Source organism: Natator depressus, chromosome 3, assembly GCF_965152275.1.
Source record: "Natator depressus isolate rNatDep1 chromosome 3, rNatDep2.hap1, whole genome shotgun sequence".
In the NCBI taxonomy this organism is placed as follows: Eukaryota; Metazoa; Chordata; order Testudines; family Cheloniidae; genus Natator; species Natator depressus.
Window position 1 is genome coordinate 189,907,922 of NC_134236.1, and position 21,365 is coordinate 189,929,286.

Sequence of the window (21,365 nt, forward strand, 5' to 3'; positions counted from 1 at the left end):
TAATTTGCAGGCCAGATTGAAGAAAAAAAAAAAAAAGCCACAGGAAGCCCTGACAGCACCAGGTATTTTCACTGTAATCATCCAGCAACCTTTGCAATAACTCTTTGAGGAACTCACCAGTTCTCTTTCCTGCTGTACAGAATCTCAGAACTTCAACTGGGAGTAAACCATGCGGGTAACCTATGGACATGTTTCCTCTCCAGGGACCTAGGACTCTAATTCCCAAGTTGTAACACCTTTGCTTTCATCCCAAAGCATGTTTTATTTTCTAGCTTCTCCATTAGATCACCGACTTCCTTAGAAGTCACTCAGTTTTTTTGATGCACCTTCAACTTTAAAGAAAAAAGTTAATTATTTCTTCACACTAATTGCAGGTAGAAACGAAGTGCATAAACTAAGATTTTTCTGAAGGGACTAGTGATTTTGGGTGCCTCAATTTTCAGGTGACCAAACTTGACCCAGTTAAAGGAGCCTTGGATTTACACAAGATAGCCTTCTGAAATGAATTCCAGCTTCCAAAGTTAGGAGCCTAGCTACCTTTGAGGATCTGGGCCCAAGTCCTTTGCTAAGGCTGCTGCTGCTGCATCAACCTCAGAAATGAGGGAATACCATGAGAATCGAGAACTCTATTGAATTTCAGCTCCTAATTGAGAGAGGCAGGGGGTGGGAAAGAGGAGTATTTTCATCATTGCAGCTCAAATCAGCTTTCAAAGCAGAATCGAAATGCACTCCCATCTGCATGTCTGGAAAACGACAATCTGAAAGAAAAAAGTGTGACCATGCTCCAGACAAGTCTGAGCTGCTGCCTTTATTCACATGAAGAGAAGAGTAGCTGAAGTATCTCAGACTGTTCACAATCTAGAACTACATCCTTATGAATTCTCCAAATGGGTAATTTTTGTGCCCAAGACTTGGTGTGGTATTCTAATAGCTCCCTGACAGGTTCTCACTTCTGTTGCCCTTTCTGCATTTTATCAAGGCAGTACTTGCAATATCTTTCTTCTAGTTCTGTACTCTGTGCAGGAACTGGCAGCTGAAGTGTTGCTGTCTACTGGCCAACACTGGTGGGCCACATCCCTTCGGCTTTCTGTCAAAATGAGTATTTCCAAAACTTTCTGCATAAATCTTAAAACCTTATTGGAAATTAGGTCACAGTCCTTAACAGGTTAACAGACACTGAATATTACCAGTTTGTATGTTAGAACACTACCCAAGAAAGCTTTTGGAACAGAATTTTGCTGTAAAATATACTTAACATTTTATGGTAGCTTGGAATGAACATTTAGGGAGTGTCCACACCAGTCTTTACAAGTAAGTTAACTATCTCAAGTAAATTGCCAACCCATTAACTTGAAGTTAAAAATTCAAGAGAAAACAAGCTTTTAAGTGAATATTAACACAACAAAATGTATGTATCTATGTATATACACAATAGAGGATTTGTAATTTTGAAAAATGGCCAGTGCCAGATGCTTCAGAGGGAAAGGACAGAACAGGGCAATTTCAAGTGATCCATCCCATCATCCAGTCACAACTTCTGGCAGTCAGAGGTTTAGGGACACCTGAAGCATGGGGTTCTGTCCCTGGCCATCTTGAGCTAGTAGGCATTGATGGACCTATCCTCCATGAACTTGTTTTCTTGTATGGATTAGTACACATAACCTGGATGACAAAGTGCAATTTTTTACTAACGGTCATATAAATATGACAAATGCTGTATCCATACAGCATGCATAGTTCCATGTACAGTAACGTCTCACTTAACATTGTAGTTATGTTCCTGAAAAATGCAACTTTAAGTGAAACAATGTTAAGTGAATCCAATTTCCCCATAAGAATGAATTTAAATGGGGGGTTAGGTTCCAGGGAATTTTTTTTTTGCCATACAGTACTATAGTTGGGAGGTGCCCCCGCCTTACCCCACACAGGCACAGCCCACTGGCACTGGAGACAATGAGGCAGGCAAAGAGCCTGAAGGTGCCACAGGCTAGGAGAAGCACGTTGTGCAGCAGCAGCAGCTTCCCCTACTCTGCAAGCACCATGGGCGGGGGGCTCAACCCTTGGCCCGCCCACTCCACCCCTTTCCCCAAGCCCCCACCCTTAACCCGCCTCTTCTTCCCCCCTTCTCCCCCTTTATTCAGCACACCTGAATGTCGGAAGCCAGCTGATTGCTGCTGGCAGGAGGGAGGGGGGAAGAGGAGCGAGGACACAGCGCGCAGGCTCCCCCTCCCTCCGAACACCGCAAGCCAGCTGATTGTCGCAGGCAGGAGGCAGTGGGGAGGCGCACTGTGTCCTCCCCCCGTCCCCGTGGCAATCAGCTGGCTTGTGGTGTTCAGGGGCAGGATGGGAGAGCCGAGGACTTGGTGCGCAGCCTCCCCCCTCCCCTGCCTCCTGCCCGCGGCAATCAGCTGGTTTGCAGCGTTCAGGAGGCAGGGGAGGGAAGGGGAGTCTGTGCACAGAGCCCTCGCTCCTCTCCCCTCCCTCCTGAACGCCACAAGCCAGCTGATTGCCACAGGCAGGAGGCGGGGGGAGCACAGGGAAGGCGCTGATCCGTGGGGTCTGCCAGCGGGTGGGAGGCGCTGGGGTGTGTGTGTAGGGGAGCTGATGGGAGGCTGCCAGCTGTGGACAAAGCAGGCAGCCAAACGACGTTATAGCAAAGCATCGCACAACTTTAAATGGAGCATGTTCTGTAATGGAGCAGGGACGCAAGATCAAAACAAGGTTAAGCGAGAGGACATTAAGTGGGGAGTTACTGTACTTGGTAACAGGCATGAATCCTCACAGAGCCATTAAATCTGCAGAGGACAGTGAAAGGCACCAATATTCAGGAAAACAAAGAAAGACCACTGTGGGGTTTCTAGGTTAAAAGGAACCTCCAAGTTAGAATGAATCCAAAAACATTTTAAAGTTGCAGCTGCTCCAAAATGTTAATTCAAATAATAAAATAGCTGTTTGCTGAGCCCCAATTTAAATAAATTATCATGGTAGGATGTGGTCTGAGAAACATCAATTTAACCTGAGAAAAATAAATCAAGCTGTGGGTGTGAGAAATCAGCTTCATAATGGGAGAGTTGTTTCAACCTTAACTAGAGAGATGATGGAAAGATGTCTTCTCTTTCCATAATTATTATTATGGGAAAAGTATTCTATTTTTCTTTCCATTAAATAGGCTGAGTTATTTTAAATTTTATGTGGAAGGCACTTCTTACCTTCATCTATTTTTAGGACTTCTTATTTCTGCTCTTTGTTGACCAGAAGAATGGGGCATTCATGTGATACAATCACTTTACAGAATACTCCCTGAATTTTCTCCATTTTAATAGATCATATTTTGTCTATTTGATTTCTGCTGCACATGTGTATTCAATGAGTTCTCTCACTGCCTAGCTCTCTTAAATTACAGCTAACTCAGAACAGAGTATGTACAAGTAGTTTAACTTATCCATTTCAAATAAACTTTACCTTAGATTCCTCTCCATCATTACTTGTATTTAGAAACTGAAATATTTTATCTGCTTGTTGCAACATATGCTCAATTAGTGGATAACAAAGTTACGCTCATTATGGATATTAATGTAGCCCCGTCTCTGAAGAAATGTCTGCATAAAGAGGGAGAGCAATAGCTGCGCTACAGCCAGTATGGAGTTGAGAGTCTTATGGCTCAACCTAACGAAGTTATATCACGTCCCAGGACACAAGAGGTTTGAAAATCACTGGTCTTGGTATTGCCCCCCTCTAGCATTAATGGCTCAGGTTGACAGCATTTGTGTTGCCAAAGGTTCTGCAGGCAGGTATGGATTGGCCTTTATTAGTACTAGGCAAAGGAATCAAGCAAGCAGAGATGTTCTTAAGCACAACTGTGGGGAAAATGCCCAGACCCACAAACATTTTGGTTGAGTATGTTCTACGTAGACACTTGCTGACTAATGAACTTTAATTTGATTTGAAAATAAATGCACAATACAAAAAAGTAACTACAGTATTCAAATTTTATATAAAAAAGGATCACACTAATCAACTAACCTCATTTCCTTTACAACTTCACATGAATGTTGTATTTTAGTATCATTGTGACAGTCTTAAGACTGCAGACCAGAGGAATGCAAGCTGTTCCAAGAATCAAGACATCAATAGTTTGGATAGACATACATTCCTTTGTTAGATGGCAAAGAAGAAATGCTAGAGAGGGGAAGCTAGGATGTCAAATCAAAGTGTTCAGTTTTCTTGCCTTTGGTCTCACTACTTCATATACCTTTGAAAGGCATTAAACTACAAAAATGTAGGTGAAAATAGTTTAATATTGTTCAGACCTGCTGATGCTAGCCTAGTCAAAATCAGGCATCTCATTTTTAATTTCTGAACTGAAAACAAGTGTAAGCTCTTCTTGAAGAGCTCTTGCATGTTAAAGTTTGTCATTGCAGTTACAGGAGCATTTACCTAGCCTGATATTCATCTACCTTTTATGGGGTTCTTTTTTCTATAGAGTCAAACATTGAAGTGATCACTGCATTTGTATCCAATAAAAGATAAGCCAAAAGAAGGAAAATAAATGTAAACCAATTTTATTTTGCTTTTAAGTAGTGTTCTTAAAGCACTACAGCATGGTAAACAATGTAAATTAGTATAAGTCATCTCAAAAGCCAGAGTTCTCTTTTTATGAGTTGTTAAAAAGATGCAGCCTATTCTAACAGGATAAATATTTTAACCATTTCACTTCGAGTTAATGAAGGCTCACAAATGAGCAACACTCCTCATTGAGGAAAACAAAAAGCTGTTGTCGACAAAGCGACAGCACACACACAAAAACAAAAGAACTGTGTAAAAATAACTAACTGTACTGTGTTCCCATACTCTTTTGAAGTTGCTTTACAATGGGATGATATGCACATGATCTTGATGCAAACTTGTCATATTACTTGCAAATACATGTAGCCTAGCCTTACCGTTCAGTCCAAAAGCTGCTAACTGTTCAGGTAATGCAGCACTATACTCCTCTGCTTACCATCAACTCAATATGTTTTACTCATTACCTTTTCTTCTAGACTGCAGGGCAGGTTAGAAAGAAAATGATCCCCTCATTAAAAATTGGTACTCTTATAGGAAAAATGTGTAATTTTGCAATAGACTTAACAAGTTATGTTTTGCCTCTCTTTTCCCCTTAGCCACAAAATGGGCATGAAGTATTGGTTTGTTTTTCTTTTTTTAAAATGCCTTAATTCTCAACTTCATGCAAATCTAAATAAAGATGACCAAAACAAAAGCTTAAACAATGGAAGGATATTTCACAGAAAATTTCTTATACAAAAAACACATAAGAAAAAGGGCCACTAGGTGACATTTTAATTTACAAATTGGCATCATTTTGGTCAATATCCAAGTGCTGTTTTCTTCTACCACAACAAAGCAGCTGTACAGAAAGAAAACTGCATAACTGGTTTTATGCATTTTAATCACACATTTCCTCAGGAATTTCATGTGGATTAAGGATGCCAGGGACAGACATCTGAAGCTTATGTTTCTCCTCCTGAGCCTGTCGAAGGGCTGTTTCTCTTTCTTCCAGGAATAAATCGGATGTGTCTTCACCTGCAAATTCCTACACAAATAAGTAGTTTAGTTAGTTCAACGTAAGTGTTTTGAAATCCAAGAATAAAAAGTAAGAAGCTTCCAAAATCCAGACATTTTATACATAAATATGAAAAATCAATTTTTCACACTTGACTGTCAGAACCAGAATTTAAAAAAAAGTATTTTCTTATTCAGTAGTTGTTGCCACTAAAACCTAAATCAGTATAAGGAATGTAGTAGCATCCTGCATAATATTTGCATTTTCACTAGCTGCTGCAGGTGGGGATACCAGCCTCAAGTTTTGAGTGGTCAGTCTTTTGGGTCCCATTGAAATGTAGGCATTACAACATCAAAATGTTAGAACTTGAATCTACATTGTAATTCTATTTAGGATACTTTACTGAGGGACATTCCTTCCTTTCATTACCTCTTGAAGGCCAACTTTTATTTCTAAAAGGAAATAGAATGAAACCCTGACTCTAGGAGATCCCCAAAAAGAAAAGTTTAGGGTTCTGAGGACTGAAATGCTTTTGTCTATCCCAGCTTACTGGGTTAAATATAAAAGCCTGTGATACACAGGAGGATCAGCCTAGAAGATCTAATAGTCCCTTCTGGCCTTAAACTATGAAACTATTCCCAAACCAGGACTGCAATATGGCCTCTGTTTAAAAATGGGCTTACTACACATCTCCCAGTTTGGAAAGATTCACAGCTTCATAGAGATCCATAAGGTGCATCAATCCAGTCTCTCAGTCTAAGGCAACAGGCATTCCTCTGCACCCATACTGAGGTGGCCAATAGTCAAGACTGTGGCCCTACAACTCTGAGATGGTGAAATATAAAAACATGCTGACCTGTTTGTTGCATGACTTTTTATAAGTGATGAACCAGGCTCTTTAGTTTTGAATATCACATTCAGCGGTCATTTAAAATTTACACTAACATTCCAAACATACCTTAATTTGGACCAGGAAATCCCTAAGGTGTTCCTTGAAGGCAGGAATATCCTGATTTAAACTGAAGAGTCCTGTTACAAATAGCTTAACCTGTGCACTAAGAGTAAAAATACTAATTAGTACATGGGAAACATAAGAACCCACACTCAATTTTTTTTTTTTTTTTTTTTTAACGGCCACAGCACACTTACTCTTGCAGATGAGGAAATGCAGATTTAAGAAGATTAGCAACATACTCCTGAATAAACATTTGGTTGTTCAATGGATTTCCAGGGTTTAAAGGTGTACTTATTTTTCCTTCTTCTACTAAATTGAACATGTACGCAAGAATTGATGCATGCATTGTCAAACCTGCATATGTAAAGCAGAAATGAAATTACTTGTTACTCAAAATAAATTCCTTTATTGTTTAATGATTGCTGTACTGTTTCCCTCAACCTCAAGCACTCTTACCTGCAGTATGTGAAGTATCTGTCACAACAGAAAAAATATGCTGAAGAATGTCACAGAAATAAGTCTGATAAAAACTCTGAGCAGCAGCCTCTTCTTGCGCAACATTCTGTAATAGAGTATAAAGTATCTGAAGACCTGAAAGAAAGCAAAAGGGTGAAGATGACCAAAATCCTTTACATTAGCTTTCCTTTCCAGAAAAAATTGCATATAATCAAGAAGTTCAGATTTGTGCACAGAGAAGTCTGACCTAGACAGAAGCAGCTACCATATTTCATATGGTATATGAAAGATTTTTCAGGAATTTCTTCAAGCAGCTACCATATTTTTATGGATTTTACATTTCATTATGATTACTAAGTATCAAGACCTCAGGCCCTTACCAAACAAAAACTGTCCACTTAAGTCCTACCTTTGCTGTGAGAGCGTATATTTAATTGCAATAATCATAAAATCATAAAAGCAGGTCAAGTAAAGCGGACTGTAAAACTCCTAAAAAAAATTGTTTGTTGGAATTTGCTGACATCTAAACGTTTTGCAGAAATGGTTAGATTTAGTCAAACTTCCAAAGAAATCCAGATTTCCTTCAGTTTGCCCACCTGGCTTCTCCACAGTTCATCTGGTGGTCTGCTGAGACCAGGCTTCTAGGGTCCACAACTATTGGGCAACCTGCCAGGCACTTTCCTGGAGTCAGGGACCCCGTGGCTTCTAAGACTTCTGGGGCCAGGTAAATTCCTGACTCTGGGAGTTGAGTCCACAGGAGCCCTGGCTCCCAAGCTCCTCAGCAGACCACCAAGTGGGCTGTGGCCCAGCTGGCACTCTCAGGCTCCCCTTTACTTCACCATATGGCTTGAAGGAGGGCTGGAAACCTCAGCTCCTGGAACTCTCAGAGCTGGCACTCCCTGCCTCCCTGTCAGTTGGGCTACCAAGATGCATCCAGGCTCCTCACGTGGCAGGCTGCAGCAGAGCCCGGAACCTTGGAAGCCATGGCAGCTAAGACTGAAAATGACAGTTCTTGTCAGGTTCACTGCTGCCCTGAAAATTGACCAGACTCCTGTCATTTTCAATCTACAGCAGCTATGACTTTCAGAGTCCCTGGTTCCGCTGCAGCGACCAGGCAGACAGCTGGGGACCCCGGACAGCATATTTGATTTTGGAAACACCACATTTTGCTGTTTCAAAAGAAAACATTATAGGATTTCAGTTCTGCACATTTTTTCCAAGTTTTTGGCTTTTCATTCTGATTTGGGATGATAATAAAATGCCTGAAAATTAAGTAGTTTTTGCAGAACTGAAATTTGGTTTCCCAGTCAGCTCTACAACCAACCAACCAACCAACCATCATTAACATTACAAAAATGGCAGACACCAAGCCCCCTCCACCACCACTGTTTGGCAACGATTTGGAGAACAATCTTATAGTTAGATACTTATTTAAAAAACAGACATCCTCATCAGACCTTGCCTCTATCTCTACACAACAGGCTGCATTGCCAACAATGGGAGAGAAGTCTAAGGCCTGTTACTCTGCCAGTGTATTTGAAGGTACTCAGATGGCCTGCTCCAGCACCTCCCCCTTCCTGAGAGACACCCTTCTAGTCCCAATATGGGTGCCTCCTATTGGGGTTTCCTTCTTGTTGAAGGCTGGGGAGATGGTGAGTTACAGGAAAGGAAAGGAAGCTAGAAAGGGGAGAAACAACAACAACAACAACAACAACAACAACAACAGGTACCCTCCCTGGCTGTAGGAGACAACTACATTCAAATATTTTAGCTTTATACACCTGGACAGATAGCAGAAGCCTGTGAAAATAATGACTAATAGAAAATATTGATACAATACAGCAATACCACCTCCGCAAATATATATTTCCCTAAGTTGACCTACTTATCACATACTCCCTCAAAATATAACATTCAGACCAATTAACTATCTGTATTTTTAAACTTGAATATAGCCAAACTCTACTCACCTGTATCTGCAACATTTCTCATTGTGTGTTTGAAAGCCCAAATAATAGAATCCAAAACAAGTTTGAACTGTGCAGGTGGAATGGCCAGGAATGCTGGAAAGCAATGAGAATTTACTGCCTGGAGTAGCAAGAAAAAGTTTGTTCTATGTTCAGGATACTCTTCAAAATCCTAAAAAGAGAAATACATAATGAAATTCCAAGTTCCTTTAGCAGCTATACGACACACCACCAGCTATCACCATAACAAAAATCTGATCCAGTAGCAGAAAGAGCAGCAGCTTTCCAACCCAGGACAGCCTTTTTCCTTATAAAAAATTATTATAAAAGGAAATATTAACAATTTCAGGCCAGCATATGGACCCAACGCAATGCTTTTTGACTTAAAAGTCTGATAATCTTATGTTCTGATGAGTTAATCAAACTGAATCATCATTCAAGCCGGAGTTCTACTGTAGTTAGCATGTAAGAACTGTGCAAGCCATTCACATACCACTTAAGTTTCTATACAACAGTTAAATATAAGAGTCAGACACTTCACAGCACAGAAAAGGGGCAGAATGGTTGCAGCAGAAGCGGGAAGGGTAGTTTCACAATATGCTTGCCTTAGAGCACCAGAAGCCCATTAGAGTCCCACTGTACAACCACTACTATTTTGTGAGGTTAGGTGTTTGGTGTAGCCACAAGTCAGTTACTTTACATAGCATGCTCCCTCCAAATCTGGTGGAAGCTACATTGTTCACTAGTATGCATGAAGGCCAGGGGAAGGGTGCAGGAGGAAGCCAATGGTAAACGCCATAGTACAGTAGCAGAGCAGACCCTCTTCCAAGATGCTCTGGATTCTGCATGGATGGAACCTGATTACGCTGATGCGCAGGCTCTACAGGGTTTGGAAACTATACCCCCCTGCACACGCACACTTCCTCCCATAAGATGAAACAAGTTTCCCTGAATTTTTCTTCTTATTGCCTATCAGGATAGCAAGGGTGGAAAAAAGGGGACAGCCATTTAGACCTAATTGTTAACTCCAAACCACACAATCTTTTCCTGCATGCTTAGAGAAGTATGAAAACCATAAAGGAGACTAAAAGGACTTTGGACCAGTTTCTAAGATGACGATAAACACAGTTATAATTTAAAAACATTTGGAGAAATGTTCAGGCAATAGTCTAGAAACAGATCTGGGTACAGGTCTGAGGACAGCATGAATCCAAAGTATGTTTCTCCTCTTTAAAAAAAAGCGCTCTAGTGTTTATAAGCTACTAAACAAACAAGACACTTAGGAGCAGGTTAACAATTTGTCTCATACAATGAATTGCTGTATTGTCTCACAATGGGGTATCACTTTTCACGAAGATTCAAGGGCTATTCATTACAAAATTATGACTGGAATCTTGTGCACCTGACAGCTGTAGGAAGAGCTGGGACAAAATTCCAGTTCCTCGAGTCTGAAAACCTTAGCTGCTTTTGGCAAGAAGTTTTCATTAGTAACATAAGTCTGGTCACAATCCGCAAAGTAGAGGTAACTTGATGTGTGGCTCAAACAGCACTAACTCTGGTGTTAATATTTTGGGAATTATTTCTGGCTATTTCTTCGTATACTACCTTTCTAATAGTACTTCTCACTCTGACACACGTCAAACATTATGAAATTATGTACATATCACTGCAGGTTATACCATAAGGATTTAATCACACAAGGTATTTTACCATATAACTGCTCTAAGGATAAGTTAAGTTGTTTTTCTTAGCTTCCAAAAAGGAAGGACTAATAAGTAGAAGTCTTAATATTCTTCAATTTAGAAGTCTTTGGAAGTTTAATGCAGTGGTTCCCAACTGTAATCTACAGGGACCTAGAATGTCACAAGGCTGACTCCTACTAGCTTCCTGCTGTACAGACTTAAAAGCTCTTAATTGCAAGTTCCCTTTCAAAAAGCCAGGTCATTAATAAAAAATTTAAGTCTTGAGAGGCTAAAAACAAGATGCATAAATCCACATTAAGGCACCTATGTTAAAGTAAGCTCATTCAGCACTTAAAAATAAAAATCAATACTTTCCTAATTTCTTTACCACATAAGCACTTGCTGCAATTGCTACAGGATTGTTGCATAATTTCAAAAAGGAGGGGAGGTGGTCCACAAGACACTATATTCAGATGTGGATCACTGTGAAAAAAATTGAGAACCCCAAAGTGTTGACATTTGGGGCTGGATTCACAAAAGCACTTACGCCCTTAAGGCCCAGAATCAGGCCCCACTGATTCACAAAACCCTGGTTAATGGCCCCTGAACCCTGTAGGCACCTGAAATCATTTGGCACTTGAATTACTGCAGTAAATATTCCCTAGGTGCCTATGTTTCTGTCTCTGAGCATGTGTTGTTCAGCCCCATGCCAGAAGTCTGGATGCCTAAAGCCCAGAGCAGTGCACAAACTGGGAGAAAATAAGTGTTCCTCCACTTAGCTTGTCTCTGGGACCCAATCCAATAAGCGTGCTCAGACCTAACTTACTACACTGAATCTTTATATGCAAGCTTACACAAAAACAGCCAGTAGTTGGGGAGACGAGACCCTCCCTCATAACTTTTAGTCCACTGGTTAGGGTACTCACCTGAGATGTGAGACACCACTGGTTCAAGCCACTCTCTCCCCACTGACAGGGAGAAAGGATTTTGAACAAGAATTGCCGCTTAAGTGAGTGATCTAGCCACTAGGCCGGGGTGGGCAAAATACGGTCCACGGGCTTTGGATCCGGCTCACAGGATTGCCACCCCCGTGGTGCCATGGGTCCCCCGTTGCTCCGGGAAGCGGCCAGCACCACATCCCTGCAGCCCCCGGGGGAGGGAGGGCAGAGAGCTCCACGCACTGCTCTTGCCTGTGGGTACCTCCCCCAAAGCTCCCATTGGCCAGGAACCGCAGCCAATGGGAGCTTCAGGGGAGATACCCACAGGCAACAGCAGCACATGGAGCTCTCTGCTCCCCCACCCCCATGAGCCACAGTTGCCGGCTGCTTCTCGGAGGGTGCGGGGCCAGCAGGGAGCCTGCCTTGGCCCCATTGGGTGCCGCTGCCACCCTGGAGCCGCTCCAGGTAAGCGGCACTGGGTCAGAGCCCGAACCACTCCTGCACCCCAACCCCCTGCCCTGAGCCCCCCGCCTGCACCCCAACCCCCTGCCCTGAGCCTTCTGCCTGCACCGCGCACCCCCCCTGCCTTGAGCCCCCTCCCGCACCGTGCGCCCCCTCCTGCACCCCAACCCCCTTCGCTGAGCCCCCTCGTACACCCCGCACCCCTCCTCTGCCCCAACCCCTTGCCCTGAGCCCCTTCTTTTACCCCACACCCCTTCCTGCACCCAACCCCCTGCCCGAGCCCTACATTCATGGGCCTGCAAGCAATTTCCCCACCCAGATGTGGCCCTCGAGCCAAAAAGTTTGCCCACCCCTGCACTAGGCAATAAGGCATTCCAATATCAGGAGAGACTAAAGAAGCCCCTATGACAGTGTTCCAGTTTTTCTGCTCCAAGTGGATCCTGGGTCTCCCTACAACTCTTAAGTACTCCAATCACCAGGCTATAGACACACTCATGCTTGCTCTCTCTGGCCCAACTATTCTTTTCAGTATTTACCCACAGTGCAACTGCTTCACCATTGGGCCGAAGAGAGGACAAATACAAGAATGACTCTGTAGACTGGTGGTTAGAACATTCACAGGAGGTAGGAGACTTAGCATCCAGTCCCCCGCTCCACAGGAGAGACTGAGGGAACATTCACATCAGAATATCTTATAGCCGAGTGACTATGGCACATATCTGAAAAGTGGCAGATGCCTGTTCAAATCCCTTCTTCCCCTCAGATGGTGATGGGAGGACTTGAACTGGGGATCTCCCAGATCTCAAGTGAGAAAAGTTGAGGGACGCCCTCCCCTGCCTTACAAAAATCGCATCAGCACTTAACACCAAGAGAGGGTTTGCAGCTGAGAATCCCAAGCAGAGGGAGGTGCCTCACCACAGCCTGGACCCAGGCACCTATCTCCAACAGGGGAGGGGCTAAGTACACATCCCTTAGCTTAACACCCCTCACTGGCTACCTTGGGAGAAAGAGCCTCCTGGCTTTTGTGAACACCATTCTGAGGGGCCTCTCTCTCCCATTCATTGTAAAGGGAGCCAAAGCACTAACTCCGGCTTTGTGAATACCAGTGATTTTCTAGGCACCTAAAAGTGATGTATGAGGACACTCAACATCATGCCTAAGGTAAGTGTATACAGCAGTGTAAGCCTGGGCTTGAACCCAGGTTCAAGTCTAACTCCCTCCTTGCACCCATAAATCAACTGTGCTAACCTAGAGCTTGGACCTAGGATCCCAGGACCCCACAAGACTGGAGGGAGGACCTAGGGGCCAAGCCCTATTGCTTTCCTGTGTGCACATAGCCCTGGCTTGACTTGGCTCCCAGAAGTCCTCCGGATGTGTCCCAGAGTTCCCAGAGACAGAGTAGGAGCACTGAAAGCATTACTGCCTGGCTGAGCGTGCTTCCTGTTTCTGCTCTTCTCACAGTGGTGGCAGTTCCTGCTCTGGCTCCTCCTCGCTGCTGTGTGGAGCTTGCCCGGAGCAGGAAGCAAAGATGACAGGCAGGAGGCAACTTCTGGCTGCCAGGATGTTGGGGTTTAGCCCTCCCCTGGACGTGTTGAGCCAGCAGCTCTGCTGTCGCCCCTCCCTGCAGGGCAGCCACTTGGTCTGAGTCTGCTCTCTGTCCCTTGCTCCTGGACCTGCGTGTGCAGAGGTGCCCAAGCAGCATGCACTATGAGGGCAGCGAGTGGGAGCCAGACCAGAAAAATCCCCCCAGCCTCCCAGGGATCCCTTATCCCTGCCTCCCAGAATGTGGCAAGGACAGGAATAAGGGATCCCTGAGGGGTGCTGGAGCACACTGCACCCCAATTCCAGGGGATGCATTTCACCGCTCCGCAGCGAGCAACAGCCAGGATGGGGTGCATGAGTGATTTTCCTCTGAAACCTACACTTTATGTCATTTCAAAATAAACCAATCAACCAACTCCTTAATTAAACATACCATTTTAAAAATTAAGAATTACAAAGTTTCATTTTAATAGTTTGACAGTCATGCAGACTGATGTCCTAATTATCGTTAGAACAGGTGCACGTGGGCATTTTCCTGCCAATGTGACAACCTAGAGCTGGAGAGCCCAATTTTCAGACTAGATGGTAGTAAAGCCTTCTCAGACTGCAGTCATTCTACTGAGATAGCCACCAAAGGAGCTTATTATGCAGTTTAAGTATTCATGTGCTCCCTATGGGCACCTGATCTCATCAATAGCACCATCACAGCTGGGAAACAGGGTGGGAAGTAGAGTTTGCCCACAATGTACCACATTCCCAGTGCTAGAATTTTGACACAGGGTGGTGGGTGTGCTAGGCATGCTAGGTTAGGGTCTGTGTCCTGCAACATGGGCACCAGAGCCCTAGGTTCAAGCACGGGTCAGAAAATTCTGAACGTAGGGTTAAAATGCAGTGTAGATGCTGAAGCCCTCAGTTTCCTGACACACGTCAGCTGACGCAAGTCCCACTAACCCTAGGTTTACATTGCTGTATAGACATATCCAAAGTTTCTTTGTGAATATAGTACTTGGCTCCTATTCTTGGGAAAATGCTGTAATATCACCCATCATAGTCATTCTGTATAATCAACAGCAATAGCCAACACCCTAGCGGGCTTTGTGGAATGTCTGATTCTCCTCCCATTTCAGAGGAGAACTCTGCTTGGGATATCTTATTTGGTTGGTTGGTTGGTTTTATGTGATGTATTATGGAGACTATAGGTATCCAAACACAAAAGATTAATATACTTACCTTATTAATCATATTTAACGTGCATTCAAAAACAGCATCAAATATCTGAGGTATTTCAGCAGTAATGTGTCCCCCCAATTTATTTACAATGATAGCCATTGTACTGAGTACTTCAGGTTCTCTAGCAGCTGGAACATTTCTCTGGTAATCAATGAGAACTGCATCCAGCAAAGGAGGAACAAAGTTTTCAGCTACCTGGTAAAGAAAGCAGAACTTTGTTAGATATCTAAAAGATTGCCTATAATAATTGCATAATTAATGCTTTGTAGCAGAGTATGAGCTATTTTACATACCTACAAATAATTTAGGTCCTAAATGCATTTTTTAAAAGTAGCTTGCCAAATATATACATGCATATTTTTCATGTAAGCAGCAGTGGCTTCTTTAGAATTACTTCTACCCTAGTAATCATTGTTTTAGATTATTGATCATGTAGATCCAGGTCTATTAAATCCTCTTGGCTATAGCTCATAAAATTGTTGCAACATCACTTAAATTATGTAACTCTCACTCGGCCTTGAGTCCTAGAGTGTGCATTACATATGTTTTATGGACCTCCTGAAAATGAGTTGCTATGACAAAAGCAGAGTGTCTTAATTATACTTTTGTTCTGCTGTAAAGATTGTAGATTTCTCCCAGAGTGTTTTATTTATGAATATTGCTCTTTACTTTAAAAATCCACTTACCATCTGCGGATCGTTGGACCTGCTCACCCAACCAGAAATTAGTTTTAGAGTTTCCCTTTTTACTGTCCTCATACTTCTAATCAAAGGTTGTTTGGTAACCATTTCACCTGAAAAGTTTTAAATTTTATTACAACTCAGTTAAAAGGGTTTGTTGATACTTGAATATAAAGAAAACTGACTTTTTACACAGAAGTTTTATGTCAAGCTGTTGTCAATACTACACTTCATTTAGCAGCTCACGCTCTTTGTACATGCCTACCACATGCACCAAGTAGTCTCTCAATTGGGAAAATACTGCATCAGTTCTAATCTCCCTTCCCTTTCACTCAATGCCCCACATATTTTGGTCTCCTTCCTTTTGCCCTGTCCATGGCATATGATGTCACAAGAGCAAGTCAAAGGCATTACAAACGTGCAATGTAACTGCTAATCTGCTACAGTATACTACCACTGGCAGACAGACATGCTCAAAACAGCCTCCAGCTGTGATTTTATTACATTACACATTCCAACCGATAAATACTATGAGACACACTGGCCAGTCATGTACATTCGCTCCTAAACAGTTAGTTGCCCTCTCCCCCTATCATCTGTTCAGAGACTGCAGGACCTCCACACTACCTACAACTGATTGGAGTGGGTCTTACTTTACAATCCTAGAGACATTTTGTCAGAGCCATGTTAAATCCTGAGAGAGGTGCGATCCAAACTGTGGGATTACCCAGTGGTTGCAAATGCAGCACTGCACCCCTAAACTGCAGACAGAGCTTCAAGAAGTACCTAGCAATAACTTCTGAACTTCATAACTACACATTTCTAGGCACGGACAACTTCTGGCCTTTGGAGCTGCATAGAATCAAAGATATACTCTCTGGTATGGAAGGCTTCACATAGGTCAATTGTACAGCAACTCTATAAACATCAAGTACTGCAACTCTACTCTCACTATTCATCTGTGCAAGTTCTACCTGTATTATGTGATGAATATGTACGTTCCCAAAAAACAGCACATGGGTAGTGCTGACTGGTACAGCAGAGATGGAAAAGCCTTTAATTGCTCCATTAGAACATCCTATGGCACACCAAAGGGAAAGCAAGACCTGTTCCCAAACTACTGTAACCATCCTCCCCCACCCACCTCCTTTGAGAGAAAACACCTTATATGTAATATTTGTATTTTGTTTGACAAAAATGCTATCCAAGTGTTAATTTCTTTCCGGCAATAACTTTTGATTTATAAAGTCTTGGCCTTGAATTTCAGTACAGATCATTTATTCAGAAGACAAAATGCTCTTAGTTAACATCAAAATACTAGCTTAATATATTAGCACTTTTCAAACAGGATAACTGAAGAAAGAAAAGGGAGTTCTTGGCTCTGATTTAAAGAAACTACAGTAAGCCACATTTCCAAGTGTGGGTTGGGGCTTTTATTACAAGATTTAGGATGAGTTTTCACTTCCACAGAAAAATATTTACTGTGTTTTACAACCCCACAATTCTTCTTATTCATAGTTTAACAGTATCATCTATTTTTCCATCAAGAGACAACAGAAGTTTATCTGACTATAAAGGCTAATAAGTCTCAATCTGAAAAGCCAATATAAAATTAAGTAAGCTATTTCTTACAATAAGCACTTTGTTATTTATTGATTAAAAGGTGGTAATAAGAGTAGATAGTATTATTCCCATTTTGTTAGAAATAACATGGAAATGCTTACCATTAGCCTGAATAGCTGCAGAAATATTTTCACTTAGGCACTTGTACACATTCAGCATATCTAAATAAATTCTTCCAAGCTGAATCACAAAGGGGTGTCCAACTGCTTTACATGCTCTTACATTTGTTTTCAGAATGCTACCCAGCTGTTTAACTGTTTCAGGATCCTTTAGAATATCAACATTCTATTGAAGAATAGTAATTAAGTTAGTTTTGTTCAGTTAATGAGACTGAGCTTCTGGTAGTTTTTTTATGAAATAAAAATTCAGGTCAGTCATGTCAAACATTTATCCCATCTATGTGTTAAGACCATCTCAATGCAGGAGACAGCCCCTATACTGCTGTTCTGACTCATGGCACTTAGTGATGCCAAGAGCAACAATGGGATGAAATTGGGATTACTTCAATATTGCTTTTCTGGAGAAGTATCACGTACATGAGCAGCAGTACAAGTATAACCCTAAAAGAAGGAAGAACATAAGGACAGAGGAATGGGAGAAAAGGCACATGAGAGGGCAAAAAAAAAAGTGAGGAGAAACAATGGTCCAATGGCAGTACAAGGTAGAGAACAAAGCTTGTTCTTGTCACAGCAGGGATCTGCAAAGAAAAATAGGTCTCTTACTTTCCTTCACAAAAGGGAGGATTGTTCTTCAGTGCATAGCTATTAGCAGTGGCTGGAGGAGAAGACAACCCTCCTACCTGGAGTAGTATTACAGTAAATGTGTGGGGCATGTGAACAGGGGAAAAAAGAGTAGATCTCCTCTGAAGACACAAATTAAGTCCACAAACAGGTAAACACCATTTTATATTACTACAAGAAATATGCTACTAAGTTCTTTAAAAGACTATGAAAAAAAGACACTTCCCTTTTGTTCCCTTCCCCATTTTCGCAATACTTCTACAATCATGCCAATTATCCTACTACCCAATGTTTGGCCAGGTACCACCAGAATTAGTCCACACAATGCCAGATCAAGCACAAAATTAAACCTTATTAAAAACCGAACGTTTAGCAGGCTCTCTCTAGCGGTGCATAAAATACTTAGAAGTTAACATTTCCATAGTGTTCTTACTTTTGTTGCCTGCTGAATTATGCTGTCCCACACTTGATTAGGGAGCAGCATGTATTTTTCGATCAGATGCTCCTGTACAGTTTGGTCAGTCTGTGCCCCAATCATGTATCCAACAGCTTCATAGAATGTATGCACCTTATTTGAATGAGAAACAAGTGAGATAGGAAGGAAAGTTTTCAGAGTTAAGACCTAATGTTAAAACAACACTTCTTTATGCAGCCATTCCTATATCTCTAGTGGTACATGCACAATTTTTAAAAGTTGTTCATAAAGAGTTGAAGCAGAAAGCATGTTTTAACTGAATCTAAAAATATTCCCAATACACACTTTACAAAGATTCCACATTTTTAACCAAACATCAAAACTGACTATTTTTGGATGTTTGCTGGACTCGATTAAAACATTTTCAAACATCAGATTATTTCACAAGGTTTGTTTGCAGGTTCCCAGTTTTTTTTTTTTGGAAAGAGCAAGGTTTATATCAAACTGGGGTATCAGGTGTGCAGCAGGGAGGAAGGACTGTTTTAACAAATCCTATGAGGTCCATCAAAGTAAGGTACCTGTCCTACTGACTCACTAGGCTATACGTTGCTGGGATAATAGTGTAGTGTACTGTAGGGGAAAATGGAGAGGGAATGGGGAAACAAATACTGAAACATTTAAAAACTGTTTAGATAGAATACTCAACATGGGTAAGAGTATTTTATTCAGTCCTTCTCCATGCACCCCATTTACCTCCTTCCTCTCCTTCCACTCCTTCGCACCGCCTTCATCTTCCTTTCACATTCTATCAGTCTGTCTTCCATCCTTATTCTGCATCCCTCACAGAGCCACAAATTGCAAGACCAAGCAGCTCATATTCATGCCAACTAACTCCTTTGTAGTACGTCTCCCTCCAATTTCTTTTAGGGTACATTTGGAGGGTGATTAAAAAAATCACTTACAATGGGAAGCTAATTATATCTTTCAACTATGGAGTGGCTACCACCACTCCCTAAAGTCAGGGGTTTTGGCCCGAGGGCCACATCTGAGTGGTGAAATTGCATGCAGGGGCATGAATGTAGGGCTAGGGCTGGGGCAGGGGTGCGGGAGGGAGTGTGAGGTGCAGGAAGGGACTCAGGGCAAGGGGTTGGGATAGAGGAGGGGTATGGGGTGAAGCAGGGGGCTCAGGGCAGGGTGCAGGAGGGGTTTGGGGTATGGGCTCTGGAGCGGCTCCAGGGTGGCAGCAGCATGCACTGGGGCCAGGGAAGGCTCCCTGCTTGCCTGCCCTGGCCCCATGCTGCTCCTGGAAGTGGCCAGTGGCATGTCCCTGCGGGAGGGGGGTGAGGGCTCTGCACGCTGCCCTCGCCTGTGGGTACCTCCCCTGAAGCTCCCACTGGCTGCGGTTCCCTGTTCTCCACGTGGAGCCTTCTGCTCCCCCCACAGGGACGTGGTGCTGGCTGTTTCCGGGAGCGGCACAGGGCCTGCTGTGCCATGGCGTTGGCAATCCCACGGGCTGGGTCCGGCCCGAAGTTTGCCTACCCCAAAATAGATCTTCCCCAGATGCTAAGCCATTTTACCCAAAGAGAAAATTGCAAGTATCATTGCTACACCATATATAGTAAGTTTGTGTTTGTCTCTAGTTTTATCAAACTATGGTTCCCATTTGGCATAATATGTACTGTTTGTTTTACCTGTATTCTTGAACTTTTCAGTAGTTGCATGCTGTTAGTGGGGATACTACTCTATGCCATGTTAAAACCATTAACTAATAAAAACAATTAGGTGGGGAATCTTAAAATGTTTATCCCAAAAATTATTCAACCAGAACTTAATTCTTGTTAAAGAAATAAATGGGAACCCATTAAACCCACTTAATCTCCTGGAGAGGACGAGGAACAAAGTCTGCTGAAGGGTGTTAATTAAACCCCCACACAATGACATAAGCATTCTTCTAGTGCCACAGGATTATGCCCTACTAGCAAGACTAGGAAACTGAATTCAAATCCCCTAGAAAGCACCACCACCATTTCACCATGACTTAAATATTAGCCAGAGCCACCACATATCATTACTTAAATTGCTGAATTTAACATACCTGCTGTGGCTGAAGATCACAAATGATTGTATTAATATTGTTCAGGATCTCATCAATGAATGGCATGACTTCTCCCACTTGCACCTGAACAAAGTGTCGGCGGCATTTCTGTGCTATTTTTATGAAGGTATCACAAGCCATATCCTGGACACCATCATGGGTTTCTAAATTAAAATAGAATTGTGTGTGACTTTTATGCTCTTCACAAAAATTCTACACGTGTACACACACACACACACACACACACACGATCAGCAGCTCCAATATGAAAGTAATATTTGAAAATTTAGGTCCCCAAAAATTTAAGTGTTAGTGAGCAGAAAATTGATGAAACAAACATATTTACCATGCATGAATTCAAATAGCTTGTTGACTACTGTCTTCAAAAATTTCCAGTGAGCTCTCAAAAATCGTGGATATTGACCTACTATATACATGATATTTGATGCAATAATAGCTTTGTTATCTTTCCCTCGCTTTTGTTCACAGAGTCCCAGAAGATCCTGCAAAGAAAAAACAACCTATACTTGTCTTCCTTTTCAAGTTTAATGTTTATATTTTCTTAGAACTGTGATAGGGCAAAATTTAAAGTACTATAATAACCAATGCTAAAACTGTAGTTTGGCAATACCTGACAAATACCCAAAAGATCACCAAATCAGGCTTCATAGTTGTTTCAATGCATTTGAACAATGTAGATTAAAGTTAGGATATTAGAAATACAGAGATTTACTAAAACTTTTTGGAAGGACAAGAAAGCAGTTTTCTACCCAGAAATTATTTAAATACACCTCATTAAGAGTTTTCAAACTGATTTTTTTTAAAGTAGCCTACAGTATAGTTTTGAGTAACATGCGTCAGTCTTAATGTGAATTACAGGTTGTCTGAAAAATACAGAAAAAACCTCAAGCCAATCAACAACATGTAACATTAATCTCTGCTACGAATGTACTCATACCTGGTGTCACATGAACTTAAATTCACTTCAGGCATGGATATAAAAGTGTAAGCAATCCT

At 42.1% G+C, this 21,365-nt stretch overlaps 1 protein-coding gene across 4 annotated transcripts in view; it reads right to left on the bottom strand.

Moving 5' to 3' along the window:
• Positions 1-5,310: 5,310 nt before the first annotated feature.
• The window catches only part of XPO1 (exportin 1), a 78,256-nt gene continuing 62,201 nt past the window's right edge, over positions 5,311-21,365 (bottom strand). For all 4 annotated transcript variants that reach the window (XM_074949526.1, XM_074949525.1, XM_074949527.1 and 1 more), the window contains 11 exons: positions 20,695-20,851; positions 20,349-20,512; positions 18,272-18,406; positions 17,200-17,383; positions 15,482-15,588; positions 14,796-14,990; positions 8,945-9,113; positions 6,975-7,109; positions 6,713-6,872; positions 6,522-6,618; positions 5,311-5,593 (listed from right to left, as the gene is read on the bottom strand). In XM_074949526.1, the coding sequence (XP_074805627.1) occupies positions 5,447-5,593; positions 6,522-6,618; positions 6,713-6,872; positions 6,975-7,109; positions 8,945-9,113; positions 14,796-14,990; positions 15,482-15,588; positions 17,200-17,383; positions 18,272-18,406; positions 20,349-20,512; positions 20,695-20,851 (1,650 nt within the window). In that variant the 3' untranslated portion in view covers positions 5,311-5,446. The remainder of the gene's footprint in view (positions 5,594-6,521; positions 6,619-6,712; positions 6,873-6,974; positions 7,110-8,944; positions 9,114-14,795; positions 14,991-15,481; positions 15,589-17,199; positions 17,384-18,271; positions 18,407-20,348; positions 20,513-20,694; positions 20,852-21,365) is intronic.